Consider the following 19,915-nt stretch of genomic DNA (forward strand, 5'->3'; position numbering starts at 1 on the left):
TTGACTGGGTGGGACCTAAGGTACTATAACTGACCCTATTGGTCTGTTATGACTGTCTGTCTATGACAGGGTGGGACCTAAGGTACTATAACTGACCCTATTGGTCTGTAATGACTGTCTGTCTTTGACAGGGTGGTACCTAAGGTACTATACTATCTATCTATCATATCACTATAACAATTAAAATTCTGTTCTGAATGTACCATGTTGTATCATAATAATAATTTCATAATTCAACTATTTACAGGCCCTTTAATCAATATATTGTACAGTACGAGTAAGTTATTATACCACAGTATTGTTGAATTCAACTATTTACAGGCACTTTAATCAATATATTGTACAGTACGGTATTATTTCATCCCTGGGTGTTTTGATCATTGTCTATTAGTTTCATTGGACAGTTCAGATGTTTCTGTTATGTGTTTTTATTGGCTAACAGCGAGAAAGGGGCGTGGTCACCACGCCTGTCTGTACACTGATTGGTTTATAGGTTTCGCGGACTTTGCCTTCTCTAGTAAACTCAATTTGCATGTTTGTCTTTCACCAAACGTCAGATTTCCGACGGTGACAGCTGCACAGCCTAGCGACCGGGTGGGTACCCAGTTAAATAACTCTTTAGTTGTTATATTTATGCTTTTTGCACACTATTCACAAATAAAATTGCTTGATTAGTGTGTGGTTTTCGGGGTGAAGTTTGCCACTTTTGCTAGCTAGAAACTCATAGCTAAGTTTCCTAATAGATACAACGTGAACTTGTAACTTTTTCTTGAATATGTGAAAGTCCATTTTTTAAAATGTATTATGCATTAATTCAACATGTTCTATTTAGTCAAATCAGCTCGTAATATCGTCAATGTAGTGAAACAGCAGGACCGCGTGTCACAAGACAGCAGAACCTGCTAGGGGACTTTAGGGTCAGTGCTACGCGGGATCCTTGGGACGGTCGTACCGCTAACTGACCCGTATCTTACCTACAGATAGACACGATGACGTTTAGTTATACAAATCTTTTCCGGTAGGAACGTCCCAGTGACCCTGGATAACACGGACCCCAACCCTTTACAGTCCAGCCTTTCTTAAAGGATGGGTCGCGGACCTGTAAATGGTGTGTCGTAGTAACGTGTTATAATTATTTCATTATTTACTGGAATTGATTTGGTCAAGTACATCTGCGGTCTCTGATTTTAAGCAGCGGTCTCTGTTCAGTTTGGCAGCTGCTCGTGTGGGAGTTGCCGGTGAACTTCACGGTTTTACCGGATCATTTTCCTGCAGTTTTGTTGAAGCTCATTCCGCAACACACGACGCAGCGCTGTCCGGTACCGACTTGTTATTCTCACTCGCCATCACTCACCGCTGTCATCAAATGGACTCGTGTTAACCACAAGTTCTGATCAAATGGACTCGTGTTAACCGCAAGTTCTGATCAAATGGACTCGTGTTAACCACAAGTTCTCATCAAATGGACTCGTGTTAACCACAAGTTCTGATCAAATGGACTCGTGTTAACCACAAGTTCTGATCAAATGGACTCGCGTTAACCACAAGTTCTCATCAAATGGACTCGTGTTAACCACAAGTTCTGATCAAATGGACTCGCGTTAACCACAAGTTCTGATCAAATGGACTCACTCGTGTTAACCACAAGTTCTCATCAAATGGACTCGTGTTAACCACAAGTTCTCATCAAATGGACTCGTGTTAACCACAAGTTCTGATCAAATGGACTCGTGTTAACCACAAGTTCTGATCAAATGGACTCGTGTTAACCACAAGTTCTCATCAAATGGACTCGTGTTAACCACAAGTTCTCATCAAATGGACTCGTGTTAACCACAAGTTCTGATCAAATGGACTCGTGTTAACCACAAGTTCTGATCAAATGGACTCGTGTTAACCACAAGTTCTGATCAAATGGACTCGTGTTAACCACCCTTAGTAATGAGTCTCTCATAACGAACACATTTAATACAACGACACGTCCTGACCAAACATCCACAGCATGATGGGAAACCCAGAGAGTTATTTCAGAACAGGATGCTTCAGGAAACTGGGCTTCGACTGTGGATCAGTCAGTCAACTAGCAAAGACGTTGTTGTCATTTTATAACAGGTGATGATCAGAGAGTAACTAACTAACTCTCTCAGTAGCAGATGTGAGTTCCTCTTTCTAACAATCCCCTGGTCTTGGACGCAAATAATAGTTAACATTCACCAAAGCCAGCTGGCTACTGATAGTTCAGCCCTTAGTAACAGTACAGATGAAAACTGATCAGGTTTACTGTACATCTTACTGTAGAAATTACTGTTGAAAACGTGTCTAGGTTGGACCTGTTGCTGTTAAAATACAATAATACGTTTTATTCTGAACTGGAATCAACTAATATGTAAGAGTGTTTTTAATGGGGGAAAATAAACATGAATATATATTTTAATGTCATTGTTATTTGTTTTAGGCATAAGGGCAATGAAATGTACCGATATTTATGTATAGTTGCATATTTTCCTAAGCTTGGGTCCCAAGAAAACACAGAATTTCTAATTTGGTTCCCAGGCTGAGAAAGTCCCAGAACCCCTTGCTTTACACGCTACAACACAGAATGGGTGACTCTATCCTCACCTGGTTAGTTAGCTGACGGTGGCTGGCCTCTGTGAGTTGGACAAACAAGATAACAGAAGTCATGAGTCCAGCTGATGTTGCATCAGACACAGAGTGGCAGTGACAGGGGTTGCACCCTATTCCCTACATAGTGCACTACTTCTACCAGGGCCATAGCAACTGGGCACCCTATTCCCTACATAGTGCACTACTTCTACCAGGGCTATAGCAACTGGGCACCCTATTCCCTACATAGTGCACTACTTCCACCAGGGCTATAGCAACTGGCACCCTATTCCCTACATAGTGCACTACCTCTACCACTGTCTAGACAGCCGTTCAACCAATCGGCTGTCTAGATAGATAACCGTCTAGACAGCAGTTCAACCAATCGGCCATCTAGATAGATAACTGTCTAGTTAATGAATAATTGCTGTCCTGAATCCTGGGTAGTTATGTTGTTGTAACTGCATCGTTTTAGTCTAACAGTGTGTTGGGTAGTTTCCTGAGCTCTTGACCCTGTGGTCAAACATTAACCACTGGACCGGACCGGAGCTCTATATTGACCAGAGCCTGGACAGGACCGGAGCTCTATATTGACCAGAGCTCTATATTGACCAGAGCCTGGACAGGACCAGAGCTCTATATTGACCAGAGCCTGGACAGGACCAGAGCTCTATATTGACCAGAGCCTGGACAGGACCAGAGCTCTATATTGACCAGAGCTCTATATTGACCAGAGCTCTATATTGACCAGAGCTCTATATTGACCAGAGCCTGGACCGGACCAGAGCTCTATATTGACCAGAGCTCTATATTGACCAGAGCTCTATATTGACCAGAGCTCTATATTGACCAGAGCTCTATATTGACCAGAGCCTGGACAGGACCAGACCAGAGCTCTATATTGACCAGAGCTCTATATTGACCAGAGCTCTATATTGACCAGAGCTCTATATTGACCAGAGCCTGGACAGGACCAGACCAGAGCTCTATATTGACCAGAGCTCTATATTGACCAGAGCTCTATATTGACCAGAGCTCTATATTGACCTGAGCCTGGACAGGACAGGACCAGAGCTCTATATTGACCAGAGCTCTATATTGACAAGAGCTCTATATTGACCAGAGCTCTATATTGACCAGAGCCTGGACAGGACCAGACCAGAGCTCTATATTGACCAGAGCTCTATATTGACCAGAGCTCTATATTGACCAGAGCTCTATATTGACCAGAGCCTGGACCGGACCAGAGCTCTATATTGACCTGAGCCTGGACAGGACCGGACCAGAGCTCTATATTGACCAGAGCTCTATATTGACCAGAGCTCTATATTGACCAGAGCTCTATATTGACCAGAGCTCTATATTGACCAGAGCCTGGACAGGACCAGACCAGAGCTCTATATTGACCAGAGCTCTATATTGACCAGAGCTCTATATTGACAAGAGCTCTATATTGACCAGAGCTCTATATTGACCAGAGCCTGGACAGGACCAGACCAGAGCTCTATATTGACCAGAGCTCTATATTGACCAGAGCTCTATATTGACCAGAGCTCTATATTGACCAGAGCTCTATATTGACCAGAGCTCTATATTGACCAGAGCCTGGACAGGACCAGACCAGAGCTCTATATTGACCAGAGCTCTATATTGACCAGAGCTCTATATTGACCAGAGCTCTATATTGACCAGAGCACTATATTGACCAGAGTTCTATATTGACCAGAGTTCTATATTGACCAGAGCTCTATATTGACCAGAACTCTATATTGACCAGAGCCTGGACAGGACCAGAGCTCTATATTGACCAGAGCTCTATATTGACCAGAGCTCTATATTGACCAGAGCTCTATATTGACCAGAGCCTGGACAGGACCAGACCAGAGCTCTTTATTGACCAGAGCCTGGACAGGACCAGACCAGAGCTCTATATTGACCAGAGCTCTATATTGACCAGAGCTCTATATTGACCAGAGCTCTATATTGACCAGAGCTCTATATTGACCAGAGCCTGGACAGGACCAGACCAGAGCTCTATATTGACCAGAGCTCTATATTGACCAGAGCCTGGACAGGACCAGACCAGAGCTCTATATTGACCAGAGCTCTATATTGACCAGAGCTCTATATTGACCAGAGCTCTATATTGACCAGAGCTCTATATTGACCAGAGCCTGGACAGGACCAGACCAGAGCTCTATATTGACCAGAGCTCTATATTGACCAGAGCCTGGACAGGACCAGACCAGAGCTCTATATTGACCAGAGCTCTATATTGACCAGAGCCTGGACAGGACCAGACCAGAGCTCTATATTGACCAGAGCTCTATATTGACCAGAGCTCTATATTGACCAGAGCTCTATATTGACCAGAGCTCTATATTGACCAGAGCCTGGACAGGACCAGACCAGAGCTCTATATTGACCAGAGCTCTATATTGACCAGAGCCTGGACAGGACCAGACCAGAGCTCTATATTGACCAGAGCTCTATATTGACCAGAGCCTGGACAGGACCAGACCAGAGCTCTATATTGACCAGAGCTCTATATTGACCAGAGCTCTATATTGACCAGAGCCTGGACAGGACCAGACCAGAGCTCTATATTGACCAGAGCTCTATATTGACCAGAGCTCTATATTGACCAGAGCTCTATATTGACCAGAGCCTGAACAGGACCGGACCAGAGCTCTATATTGACCAGAGCTCTATATTGACTAGAGCTCTATATTGACTAGAGCTCTATATTGACCAGAGCTCTATATTGACCAGAGCTCTATATTGACCAGAGCTCTATATTGACCAGAGCTCTTATATTGACCAGAGCTCTTATATTGACCAGAGCTCTATATTGACCAGAGCTCTATATTGACCAGAGCTCTATATTGACCAGAGCTCTATATTGACTAGAGCTCTATATTGACTAGAGCTCTATATTGACCAGAGCTCTATATTGACCAGAGCTCTATATTGACCAGAGCTCTATATTGACCAGAGCTCTATATTGACCAGAGCCTGGACCGGACCAGAGCTCTATATTGACCAGAGTTCTATATTGACCAGAGCTCTATATTGACCAGAGCTCTATATTGACCAGAGCTCTATATTGACCAGAGCTCTATATTGACCAGAGCTCTATATTGACCAGAGCCTGGACAGGACCAGAGCTCTATATTGACCAGAGCTCTATATTGACCAGAGCTCTATATTGACCAGAGTTCTATATTGACCAGAGCTCTATATTGACCAGAGCTCTATATTGACCAGAGCTCTATATTGACCAGAGCTCTATATTGACCAGAGCTCTATATTGACCAGAGCTCTATATTGACCAGAGTTCTATATTGACCAGAGCTCTATATTGACCAGAGCTCTATATTGACCAGAGCCTGGACAGGACCAGAGCTCTATATTGACCAGAGCTCTATATTGACCAGAGCTCTATATTGACCAGAGCTCTATATTGACCAGAGCTCTATATTGACCAGAGCTCTATATTGACCAGAGCTCTATATTGACCAGAGCTCTATATTGACCAGAGTTCTATATTGACCAGAGCTCTATATTGACCAGAGCTCTATATTGACCAGAGCTCTATATTGACCAGAGCTCTATATTGACCAGAGCTCTATATTGACCAGAGCCTGAACAGGACCGGACCAGAGCTCTATATTGACCAGAGCTCTATATTGACTAGAGCTCTATATTGACTAGAGCTCTATATTGACCAGAGCTCTATATTGACCAGAGCTCTATATTGACCAGAGCTCTATATTGACCAGAGCTCTTTATTGACCAGAGCTCTATATTGACCAGAGCTCTATATTGACCAGAGCTCTATATTGACCAGAGCTCTTTATTGACCAGAGCTCTATATTGACCAGAGCTCTATATTGACCAGAGCTCTATATTGACCAGAGCTCTATATTGACTAGAGCTCTATATTGACTAGAGCTCTATATTGACCAGAGCTCTATATTGACCAGAGCTCTATATTGACCAGAGCTCTATATTGACCAGAGCTCTATATTGACCAGAGCCTGGACCGGACCAGAGCTCTATATTGACCAGAGTTCTATATTGACCAGAGCTCTATATTGACCAGAGCTCTATATTGACCAGAGCTCTATATTGACCAGAGCTCTATATTGACCAGAGCTCTATATTGACCAGAGCCTGGACAGGACCAGAGCTCTATATTGACCAGAGTTCTATATTGACCAGAGCTCTATATTGACCAGAGCTCTATATTGACCAGAGTTCTATATTGACCAGAGCTCTATATTGACCAGAGCTCTATATTGACCAGAGCTCTATATTGACCAGAGCTCTATATTGACCAGAGCTCTATATTGACCAGAGCTCTATATTGACCAGAGCTCTATATTGACCAGAGTTCTATATTGACCAGAGCTCTATATTGACCAGAGCTCTATATTGACCAGAGCCTGGACAGGACCAGAGCTCTATATTGACCAGAGCTCTATATTGACCAGAGCTCTATATTGACCAGAGCTCTATATTGACCAGAGCTCTATATTGACCAGAGCTCTATATTGACCAGAGCCTGGACAGGACCAGAGCTCTATATTGACCAGAGCTCTATATTGACCAGAGCTCTATATTGACCAGAGCTCTATATTGACCAGAGCTCTATATTGACCAGAGCCTGGACAGGACCAGAGCTCTATATTGACCAGAGCTCTATATTGACCAGAGCTCTATATTGACCAGAGCTCTATATTGACCAGAGCTCTATATTGACCCATATTCAGTAGATACTGGAAACACCTACCCATGGCTGGTCTACATAATGAGATTATTACCTACCTAAATATAGTCCCGTTGGTTTAAACATGGCTGTTCCAGTGATAACCTGACTAAATATAGTCCTGTTGGTTTAAACATGGCTGTTCCAGGGATAACCTGACTAAATATAGTCCCGTTGGTTTAAACATGGCTGTTCCGGTGATAACCTGACTAAATATAGTCCCGTTGGTTTAAACATGGCTGTTCCGGTGATAACCTGATTAAATATAGTCCCGTTGGTTTAAACATGGCTGTTCCGGTGATAACCTGACTAAATATAGTCCCGTTGGTTTAAACATGGCTGTTCCGGTGATAACCTGACTAAATATAGTCCCGTTGGTTTAAACATGGCTGTTCCGGTGATAACCTGACTAAATATAGTCCCGTTGGTTTAAACATGGCTGTTCCGGCGATAACCTGACTAAATATGGTCCCGTTGGTTTAAACATGGCTGTTCCAGGGATAACCTGACTAAATATAGTCCCGTTGGTTTAAACATGGCTGTTCCGGTGATAACCTGACTAAATATAGTCCCGTTGGTTTAAACATGGCTGTTCCAGGGATAACCTGACTAAATATAGTCCCGTTGGTTTAAACATGGCTGTTCCGGTGATAACCTGACTAAATATAGTCCCGTTGGTTTAAACATGGCTGTTCCAGGGATAACCTGACTAAATATAGTCCCGTTGGTTTAAACATGGCTGTTCCAGGGATAACCTGACTAAATATAGTCCCGTTGGTTTAAACATGGCTGTTCCGGTGATAACCTGACTAAATATAGTCCCGTTGGTTTAAACATGGCTGTTCCGGTGATAACCTGACTAAATATAGTCCCGTTGGTTTAAACATGGCTGTTCCGGTGATAACCTGACTAAATATAGTCCCGTTGGTTTAAACATGGCTGTTCCGGTGATAACCTGACTAAATATAGTCCCGTTGGTTTAAACATGGCTGTTCCGGTGATAACCTGATTAAATATAGTCCCGTTGGTTTAAACATGGCTGTTCCGGTGATAACCTGACTAAATATAGTCCCGTTGGTTTAAACATGGCTGTTCCGGTGATAACCTGACTAAATATAGTCCCGTTGGTTTAAACATGGCTGTTCCGGTGATAACCTGACTAAATATAGTCCCGTTGGTTTAAACATGGCTGTTCCGGTGATAACCTGACTAAATATAGTCCCGTTGGTTTAAACATGGCTGTTCCGGTGATAACCTGACTAAATATAGTCCCGTTGGTTTAAACATGGCTGTTCCGGTGATAACCTGACTAAATATAGTCCCGTTGGTTTAAACATGGCTGTTCCGGTGATAACCTGACTAAATATAGTCCCGTTGGTTTAAACATGGCTGTTCCGGTGATAACCTGACTAAATATAGTCCCGTTGGTTTAAACATGGCTGTTCCAGGGATAACCTGACTAAATATAGTCCCGTTGGTTTAAACATGGCTGTTCCAGGGATAACCTGACTAAATATAGTCCCGTTGGTTTAAACATGGCTGTTCCAGGGATAACCTGACTAAATATAGTCCCGTTGGTTTAAACATGGCTGTTCCAGGGATAACCTGACTAAATATAGTCCCGTTGGTTTAAACATGGCTGTTCCGGTGATAACCTGACTAAATATAGTCCCGTTGGTTTAAACATGGCTGTTCCGGTGATAACCTGACTAAATATAGTCCCGTTGGTTTAAACATGGCTGTTCCGGTGATAACCTGACTAAATATAGTCCCGTTGGTTTAAACATGGCTGTTCCGGTGATAACCTGACTAAATATAGTCCCGTTGGTTTAAACATGGCTGTTCCGGTGATAACCTGACTAAATATAGTCCCGTTGGTTTAAACATGGCTGTTCCGGTGATAACCTGATTAAATATAGTCCCGTTGGTTTAAACATGGCTGTTCCGGTGATAACCTGACTAAATATAGTCCCGTTGGTTTAAACATGGCTGTTCCGGTGATAACCTGACTAAATATAGTCCCGTTGGTTTAAACATGGCTGTTCCGGTGATAACCTGACTAAATATAGTCCCGTTGGTTTAAACATGGCTGTTCCAGTGATAACCTGACTAAATATAGTCCCGTTGGTTTAAACATGGCTGTTCCGGTGATAACCTGACTAAATATAGTCTCGTTGGTTTAAACATGGCTGTTCCGGTGATAACCTGACTAAATATAGTCCCGTTGGTTTAAACATGGCTGTTCCAGTGATAACCTGACTAAATATAGTCCCGTTGGTTTAAACATGGCTGTTCCAGTGATAACCTGACTAAATATAGTCCCGTTGGTTTAAACATGGCTGTTCCAGTGATAACCTACCTAAATATAGTCCCGTTGGTTTAAACATGGCTGTTCCAGTGATAACCTGACTAAATATAGTCCCGTTGGTTTAAACATGGCTGTTCCAGTGATAACCTGACTAAATATAGTCCCGTTGGTTTAAACATGGCTGTTCCAGTGATGTGGTATGAATACCAGATAACCTGACTAAATATAGAATCTTATTTGTCATAGTCTGACTGGCTGGCATAGTCTGACTGGCTGGCATAGTCTGACTGGCTGGCATAGTCTGACTGGCTGGCATAGTCTGACTGGCTGGCATAGTCTGACTGGCTGGCATAGTCTGACTGGCTGGCATAGTCTGACTGGCTGGCATCGTCTGACTGGCTGGCATCGTCTGACTGACTGACTGACCGTCTGGCATCTTCTGACCGACCGTCTGGCATCGTCTGACCGACCGTCTGGCATCGTCTGACCGACCATCTGGCATCGTCTGACTGACTGACTGACCGTCTGGCATCGTCTGACCGACCGTCTGGCATCGTCTGACCGACCGTCTGGCATCGTCTGACCGACCGTCTGGCATCGTCTGACCGACCGTCTGGCATCTTCTGACCGACCGTCTGGCATCTTCTGACCGACCGTCTGGCATCGTCTGACCGACCGTCTGGCATCTTCTGACCGACCGTCTGGCATCGTCTGACCGACCGTCTGGCATCTTCTGACCGACCGTCTGGCATCTTCTGACCGACCGTCTGGCATCGTCTGACCGACCGTCTGGCATCGTCTGACTGTCTAACTGTCTGTCTAACTGTCTGTCTGGCATCGTCTGACTGTCTGGCATCGTCTAACTGACTGTCTGTGTGTCTGTGTGTAGATCAGTAGCAGTCATCATGTCTCATAGCAACGGTACCAGTCACCATGTCAGTAAGGACGTGTGGGCGTCTCACAACAAGATGATGCAGGAACCACTCAGCTCCAACGACTCTGAGGTATGTCACACGGGGGGGGGGGGGGGGGGGGGGGGCGGGGGGGTGTGTGTGTGAGAGGCCGGGACTGAAACCGATCGCCCTTTGCCGACAATGTGTTTACCCGGGTTAAGACCAGGTACTACAGGCTGGGTTAAGACCAGGTACTACAGGCTGGGTTAAGACCAGGTACTACAGGCTGGGTTAAGACCAGGTACCACAGGCTGGGTTAAGACCAGGTACTACAGGCTGGGTTAAGACCAGGTACTACAGGCTGGGTTAAGACCAGGTACTACAGGCTGGGTTAAGACCAGGTACTACAGGCTGGGTTAAGACCAGGTACCACAGGCTGTAGTGTTAGGTGTGTATTATAATGGAACAGTGTATTGTAATGGAACGGTGTATTGTGTTAGGTGTGTTATAATGAAACGGTGTATTGTGTTAGGTGTGTTATAATGAAACGGTGTATTGTGTTAGGTGTGTATTATAATGAAACGGTGTGTTATAATGAAACGGTGTATTATAATGAAACAGTGTATTGTGTTAGGTGTATTATAATGGAACGGTGTATTGTGTTAGGTGTGTATTATAATGGAACGGTGTATTGCGTTAGGTGTGTATTATAATGGAACGGTGTATTGCGTTAGGTGTATTATAATGGAACGGTGTATTGCGTTAGGTGTGTATTGTAATGGAACGGTGTATTGTGTTAGGTGTGTATTGTAATGAAACGGTGTATTGTGTTAGGTGTATTATAATGAAACGGTGTATTGTGTTAGGTGTGTTATAATGAAACGGTGTATTGTGTTAGGTGTATTATAATGAAACGGTGTATTGTGTTAGGTGTGTTATAATGAAACGGTGTATTGTAATGGAACGGTGTATTGTGTTAGGTGTATTATAATGAAACGGTGTATTGTGTTAGGTGTGTATTGTAATGAAACGGTGTATTGTGTTAGGTGTGTATTGTAATGAAACGGTGTATTGTGTTAGGTGTATTATAATGAAACGGTGTATTGTGTTGGGTGTATTATAATGAAACGGTGTATTGTGTTAGGTGTATTATAATGGAACAGTGTATTGTGTTAGGTGTATTGTAATGAAACGGTGTATTGGGTTAGGTGTATTATAATGAAACGGTGTATTATAATGAAACGGTGTATTGTGTTAGGTGTATTATAATGAAACGGTGTATTGTGTTAGGTGTGTATTATAATGAAACGGTGTATTGTGTTAGGTGTATTATAATGGAACGGTGTATTGTGTTAGGTGTATTATAATGAAACGGTGTATTATAATGAAACAGTGTATTGTGTTAGGTGTATTATAATGAAACGGTGTATTGTGGTGTATTATAATGAAACGGTGTATTGTGTTAGGTGTGTTATAATGAAACGGTGTATTGTGTTAGGTGTATTATAATGAAACGGTGTATTGTGTTAGGTGTGTTATAATGAAACGGTGTATTGTGTTAGGTGTATTATAATGAAACGGTGTATTATAATGAAACGGTGTATTGTGTTAGGTGTATTATAATGAAACGGTGTATTGTGTTAGGTGTGTATTATAATGAAACGGTGTATTGTGTTAGGTGTATTATAATGAAACGGTGTATTGTGTTAGGTGTATTGTAATGAAACGGTGTATTGGGTTAGGTGTGTATTATAATGAAACGGTGTATTATAATGAAACGGTGTATTGTGTTAGGTGTATTATAATGAAACGGTGTATTGTGTTAGGTGTGTTATAATGAAACGGTGTATTGTGTTAGGTGTATTATAATGAAACGGTGTATTATAATGAAACGGTGTATTGTGTTAGGTGTATTATAATGAAACGGTGTATTGTGTTAGGTGTGTATTATAATGAAACGGTGTATTGTGTTAGGTGTATTATAATGGAACGGTGTATTGTGTTAGGTGTATTATAATGGAACGGTGTATTGTGTTAGGTGTATTATAATAAAACAGTGTATTGTGTTAGGTGTATTATAATGAAACGGTGTATTGTGTTAGGTGTATTATAATGAAACGGTGTATTGTGTTAGGTGTATTATAATGGAACTGTGTGTTATAATGAAACGGTGTATTGTGTTAGGTGTATTATAATGAAACGGTGTATTGTGTTAGGTGTATTATAATGAAACGGTGTATTGTGTTAGGTGTATTGTAATGAAACGGTGTATTGTGTTAGGTGTATTGTAATGAAACGGTGTATTGTGTTGGGTGTATTATAATGAAACGGTGTGTTATAATGAAACGGTGTATTGTGTTAGGTGTGTATTATAATGGAACGGTGTATTATGTTAGGTGTATTATAATGAAACGGTGTATTGGGTTAGGTGTGTATTATAATGAAACGGTGTATTGTGTTAGGTGTATTGTAATGAAACGGTGTATTGTGTTAGGTGTATTATAATGAAACGGGGTATTGTGTTAGGTGTATTGTAATGAAACAGTGTATTGTGTTAGGTGTATTGTAATGAAACGGTGTATTGTGTTAGGTGTATTATAATGGAACGGTGTATTGTGTTAGGTGTATTATAATGACACGGTGTATTGTGGTGTATTATAATGAAACGGTGTATTGTGTTAGGTGTATTGTAATGAAACGGTGTATTGTGTTAGGTGTATTATAATGAAACGGTGTATTGTGTTAGGTGTATTATAATGAAACGGTGTATTGTGTTAGGTGTGTATTATAATGGAACGGTGTATTGTGTTAGGTGTGTATTATAATGGAACGGTGTGTTATAATGAAACGGTGTATTGTGTTAGGTGTATTATAATGAAACAGTGTATTATAATGAAACGGTGTATTGTGTTAGGTGTATTATAATGAAACGGTGTATTGTGTTAGGTGTATTGTAATGAAACGGTGTATTGTGTTAGGTGTATTATAATGAAACAGTGTATTGTGTTAGGTGTATTATAATGAAACGGTGTATTGTGTTAGGTGTATTATAATGGAACGGTGTATTGTGTTAGGTGTGTTATAATGAAACGGTGTATTGTGTTGGGTGTATTGTAATGGAACGGTGTATTGTGTTAGGTGTATTATAATGAAACGGTGTATTGTAATGAAACGGTGTATTATAATGAAACGGTGTATTGTAATGAAACGGTGTATTGTAATGAAACGGTGTATTATAATGAAACGGTGTATTGTGTTAGGTGTATTATAATGAAACGGTGTATTGTGGTGTATTATAATGAAACGGTGTATTGTGTTGGGTGTATTATAATGGAACGGTGTATTGTGTTGGGTGTATTATAATGGAATGGTGTATTGTGTTAGGTGTATTATAATGAAACGGTGTATTGTGTTAGGTGTATTATAATGAAACGGTGTATTGTGTTAGGTGTATTATAATGAAACGGTGTATTGTGTTAGGTGTATTATAATGGAACGGTGTATTGTGTTAGGTGTGTATTATAATGAAACGGTGTATTGTGGTGTATTATAATGGAACGGTGTATTGTGTTAGGTGTATTATAATGGAACGGTGTATTGTGTTAGGTGTGTATTATAATGAAACGGTGTATTGTGGTGTATTATAATGGAACGGTGTATTGTGTTAGGTGTGTATTATAATGGAACGGTGTATTGTGTTAGGTGTGTATTATAATGAAACGGTGTGTTATAATGAAACGGTGTATTGTTAGGTGTGTATTATAATGAAACGGTGTATTGTGTTAGGTGTATTATAATGGAACGGTGTATTGTGTAGGTGTATTATAATGGAACGGTGTATTGTGTTAGGTGTATTATAATGAAACGGTGTATTGTGTTAGGTGTATTATAATGAAATGGTGTATTGTGTTAGGTGTATTATAATGAAACGGTGTATTGTGTTAGGTGTGTATTATAATGGAACGGTGTATTGTGTTAGGTGTGTATTATAATGAAACGGTGTGTTATAATGAAACGGTGTATTGTTAGGTGTGTATTATAATGAAACGGTGTATTGTGTTAGGTGTATTATAATGGAACGGTGTATTGTGTTAGGTGTATTATAATGAAACGGTGTATTGTGTTAGGTGTATTATAATGAAACGGTGTATTGTGTTAGGTGTATTATAATGAAACGGTGTATTGTGTTAGGTGTATTATAATGGAACGGTTTATTGTGTTAGGTGTGTATTATAATGAAACGGTGTGTTATAATGAAACGGTGTATTGTTAGGTGTGTATTATAATGAAACGGTGTATTGTGTTAGGTGTATTATAATGAAACGGTGTATTGTGTTAGGTGTTCTCCATCATCAAGCGAGAGAAACACCGCCAGACCTTTGGCCTGGAGCTGATCGCATCAGAGAACTTCACCTCCAGAGCTGTTCTAGAGGCCCTGGGGTCCTGTATGAACAACAAGTACTCAGAGGGGTATCCTGGACAGAGGTAGGCACTATGAACCTTTATGAACCTTTATGAACCTTTATTTAACCAGGGAGTCACTCAGAGGGGTGTCCTGGACAGAGGTAGGTGCTATGAACCTTTATGAACCTTTATTTAACCAGGGAGTCACTCAGAGGGGTATCCTGGACAGAGGTAGGCGCTATGAACCTTTATGAACCTTTATGAACCTTCATTTAAACAGGGAGTCACTCAGAGGGGTATCCTGGACAGAGGTAGGCACTATGAACCTTTATGAACCTTTATGAACCTTCATTTAAACAGGGAGTCACTCAGAGGGGTATCCTGGACAGAGGTAGGCGCTATGAACCTTTATGAACCTTTATTTAACCAGGGAGTCACTCAGAGGGGTATCCTGGACAGAGGTAGGCGCTATGAACCTTTATGAACCTTTATGAACCTTTATTTAACCAGGGAGTCACTCAGAAGGGTATCCTGGACAGAGGTAGGCACTATAAACCTTTATGAACCTTAATTTAAACAGGGAGTCACTCAGAGGGGTATCCTGGACAGAGGTAGGCGCTATGAACCTTTATGAAGCTTTTATTTAAACAGGGAGTCACTCAGAGTGGTATCCTGGACAGAGGAAAGAAAAGCAATCGCATTCTGTAACAAAAGTCTTCAATTAATAATTAAAAAATACCCGGAAAGCACCAGAATATCTAACTGGAAGGAATTCTGAATAATGTTTTACACATAAGGGACAAAAAATACTAAACGCAGATTTTCCCCAATTTATGTGGAGACCAGAGAGATCTCTGGGGTTTATCTTTCTCTGAGAGAATGGGTTTGGTTGTAGAGACCAGAGAGATCTCTGGGGGTTATCTATCGCTGAGAGAATGGGTTTGGTTGTAGAGACCAGAGAGATCTCTGGGGTTATCACTGAGAGAATGGGTTTGGTTGTGGAGACCAGAGAGATCTCTGGGGTTATCACTGAGAGAATGGGTTTGGTTGTGGAGACCAGAGAGATCTCTGGGGGTTATCTATCGCTGAGAGAATGGGTTTGGTTGTGGAGACCAGAGAGATCTCTGGGGTTATCTATCTCTGAGAGAATGGGTTTGGTTGTGGAGACCAGAGAGATCTCTGGGGTTATCTCTGAGAGAATGGGTTTGGTTGTGGAGACCAGAGAGATCTCTGGGGGTTATCTCTGAGAGAATGGGTTTGGTTGTGGAGACCAGAGAGATCTCTGGGGTTATCACTGAGAGAATGGGTTTGGTTGTAGAGACCAGAGAGATCTCTGGGGTTATCTATCGCTGAGAGAATGGGTTTGGTTGTGGAGACCAGAGAGATCTCTGGGGGTTATCTATCGCTGAGAGAATGGGTTTGGTTGTGGAGACCAGAGAGATCTCTGGGGTTATCTATCTCTGAGAGAATGGGTTTGGTTGTGGAGACCAGAGAGATCTCTGGGGTTATCTCTGAGAGAATGGGTTTGGTTGTGGAGACCAGAGAGATCTCTGGGGGTTATCTCTGAGAGAATGGGTTTGGTTGTGGAGACCAGAGAGATCTCTGGGGTTATCACTGAGAGAATGGGTTTGGTTGTGGAGACCAGAGAGATCTCTGGGGGTTATCTATCGCTGAGAGAATGGGTTTTTTCTTGTGGAGACCAGAGAGATCTCTGGGGGTTATCTATTCCTGAGAGAATGGGTTTGGTTGTAGAGACCAGAGAGATCTCTGGGGGTTATCTCTGAGAGAATGGGTTTGGTTGTGGAGACCAGAGAGATCTCTGGGGTTTATCTATCTCTGAGAGAATGGGTTTGGTTGTGGAGACCAGAGAGATCTCTGGGGTTATCACTGAGAGAATGGGTTTGGTTGTGGAGACCAGAGAGATCTCTGGGGGTTATCTATTCCTGAGAGAATGGGTTTGGTTGTGGAGACCAGAGAGATCTCTGGGGGTTATCTATTCCTGAGAGAATGGGTTTGGTTGTGGAGACCAGAGAGATCTCTGGGGTTATCTATCTCTGAGAGAATGGGTTTGGTTGTGGAGACCAGAGAGATCTCTGGGGTTATCACTGAGAGAATGGGTTTGGTTGTGGAGACCAGAGAGATCTCTGGGGTTATCACTGAGAGAATGGGTTTGGTTGTGGAGACCAGAGAGATCTCTGGGGGTTATCTATCGCTGAGAGAATGGGTTTGCTTGTGGAGACCAGAGAGATCTCTGGGGGTTATCTATTCCTGAGAGAATGGGTTTGGTTGTGGAGACCAGAGAGATCTCTGGGGTTATCTCTGAGAGAATGGGTTTGGTTGTGGAGACCAGAGAGATCTCTGGGGGTTATCTATCTCTGAGAGAATGGGTTTGGTTGTAGAGACCAGAGAGATCTCTGGGGTTTATCTATCGCTGAGAGAATGGGTTTGGTAATTTGTACGTCTAAAATAAATCAATGATGAACAGAGGAAGTTTCTGACTGCTTTGTTAATATAATAGAGGAGAGACCATCTCTCTTCTTACAGAGCCGTCCAGGAGACTACCAACCTGTCGCAAGGATACTTTTGAAGAATATCAAATATTAAATATATTCTGATTTGTTTAACACTGTTTTTTGGTTACTACATGATTCCATATGTGTTATTTCATAGTTTTGACGTCTTCACTATTATTCTACAATGTAGAAAATAAAGAAAAACCCTGGAATGAGTAGGTGTGTCCAAACTTTTGACCGGTACTGTGTATATACACACACACACACACACACACACACCCCAGACAGAGACACAACATGCAGACACACACACCGAGACACATCACACAGAGAAACACACACCACCCAAACAGCTGAGGGAGATATCCACCTCCTGTGTGTGTGTGTGTGTGTGTGTGTGTGTGTGTGTGTGTGTGTGTGTGTGTGTGTGTGTGTGTGTGTGTGTGTGTGTGTGTGTGTGTGTGTGTGTGTGTGTTTAGGTACTACGGTGGTACAGAACATGTCGATGAGTTGGAGCGTCTCTGTCAGAGGAGAGCTCTGGAGGCCTACGGACTGGACGCTGACAAGTGGGGGGTGAACGTACAGCCGTACTCAGGTAGTACCCCCCCCCCCACACACACACACACACACACACACACACACACACACACAGTACAGCTCTGGAGGCCTACGGACTGGACGCTGACAAGTGGGGGGTCAACGTACAGCCGTGCTCAGGTAGTACCCCCCCCCCCCACACACTACACACACACACACACACACACACACACACACAGTACAGCTCTGGAGGCCTACGGACTGGACGCTGACAAGTGGGGGGTCAACGTACAGCCGTACTCAGGTAGTACCCCCCCCCCCCCCACACACACACACACACACACACACACACACACACACACACACACACACACTACGCAGAGACACACACACACACACACACACACACTACGCAGAGACACACACACACACACACACACACAGAGACACACACACACACACACGACGCAGAGACACACATACACTAACCTGGTGGAGGTGGAACCAGACCATCTCAGTACAGCTCTGTAGGGTCTAACTTGGTGGAGGTGGAACCAGGCCATCTCAGTACAGCTGTGTAGGGTCTAACTTGGTGGAACCAGACCATCTCAGTACAGCTCTGTAGGGTCTAACTTGGTGGAGGTGGAACCAGGCCATCTCAGTACAGCTCTGTAGGGTCTAACTTGGTGGAACCAGACCATCTCAGTACAGCTCTGTAGGGTCTAACTTGGTGGAACCAGGCCATCTCAGTACAGCTCTGTAGGGTCTAACTTGGTGGAGGTGGAACCAGGCCATCTCAGTACAGCTCTGTAGGGTCTAACTTGGTGGAACCAGACCATCTCAGTACAGCTCTGTAGGGTCTAACTCGGTGGAGGTGGAACCAGGCCATCTCAGTACAGCTCTGTAGGGTCTAACTTGGTGGAACCAGGCCATCTCAGTACAGCTCTGTAGGGTCTAACTTGGTGGAGGTGGAACCAGACCATCTCAGTACAGCTCTGTAGGGTCTAACTTGGTGGAACCAGACCATCTCAGTACAGCTCTGTAGGGTCTAACTTGGTGGAGGTGGAACCAGGCCATCTCAGTACAGCTCTGTAGGGTCTAACTTGGTGGAACCAGACCATCTCAGTACAGCTCTGTAGGGTCTAACTTGGTGGAGGTGGAACCAGGCCATCTCAGTACAGCTCTGTAGGGTCTAACTTGGTGGAGGTGGAACCAGGCCATCTCAGTACAGCTCTGTAGGGTCTAACTTGGTGGAACCAGGCCATCTCAGTACAGCTCTGTAGGGTCTAACTTGGTGGAGGTGGAACCAGACCATCTCAGTACAGCTCTGTAGGGTCTAACTTGGTGGAGGTGGAACCAGGCCATCTCCAGTACAGCTCTGTAGGGTCTAACTTGGTGGAGGTGGAACCAGGCCATCTCAGTACAGCTCTGTAGGGTCTAACTTGGTGGAACCAGACCATCTCAGTACAGCTCTGTAGGGTCTAACTTGGTGGAACCAGGCCATCTCAGTACAGCTCTGTAGGGTCTAACTTGGTGGAGGTGGAACCAGGCCATCTCAGTACAGCTCTGTAGGGTCTAACTTGGTGGAACCAGACCATCTCAGTACAGCTCTGTAGGGTCTAACTTGGTGGAGGTGGAACCAGGCCATCTCAGTACAGCTCTGTAGGGTCTAACTTGGTGGAACCAGGCCATCTCAGTACAGCTCTGTAGGGTCTAACTTGGTGGAGGTGGAACCAGACCATCTCAGTACAGCTCTGTAGGGTCTAACTTGGTGGAACCAGACCATCTCAGTACAGCTCTGTAGGGTCTAACTTGGTGGAGGTGGAACCAGGCCATCTCAGTACAGCTCTGTAGGGTCTAACTTGGTGGAACCAGACCATCTCAG

At 43.2% G+C, this 19,915-nt stretch overlaps 1 protein-coding gene across 5 annotated transcripts in view; it reads left to right on the plus strand.

The window, feature by feature from the left end:
* Positions 1-504: 504 nt before the first annotated feature.
* The window catches only part of LOC139568643 (serine hydroxymethyltransferase, cytosolic-like), a 97,801-nt gene continuing 78,390 nt past the window's right edge, over positions 505-19,915 (plus strand). For 3 of the 5 annotated variants that reach the window (XM_071390602.1, XM_071390620.1, XM_071390610.1), the window contains exons 1-4: positions 505-594; positions 10,573-10,687; positions 14,916-15,061; positions 17,973-18,088. In XM_071390602.1, coding sequence (XP_071246703.1) covers positions 10,589-10,687; positions 14,916-15,061; positions 17,973-18,088 — 361 coding nt within the window. In that variant the 5' untranslated portion in view covers positions 505-594; positions 10,573-10,588. Of the gene's footprint in view, positions 595-10,572; positions 10,688-14,915; positions 15,062-15,545; positions 15,592-17,972; positions 18,089-18,270; positions 18,335-19,915 lie in introns of those variants that run through there. The other 2 variants (XM_071390630.1, XM_071390637.1) reach the window with 2 other exon arrangements.

This window comes from Salvelinus alpinus, chromosome 1 (assembly GCF_045679555.1).
Source record: "Salvelinus alpinus chromosome 1, SLU_Salpinus.1, whole genome shotgun sequence".
NCBI lineage: Eukaryota > Metazoa > Chordata > Actinopteri > Salmoniformes > Salmonidae > Salvelinus > Salvelinus alpinus.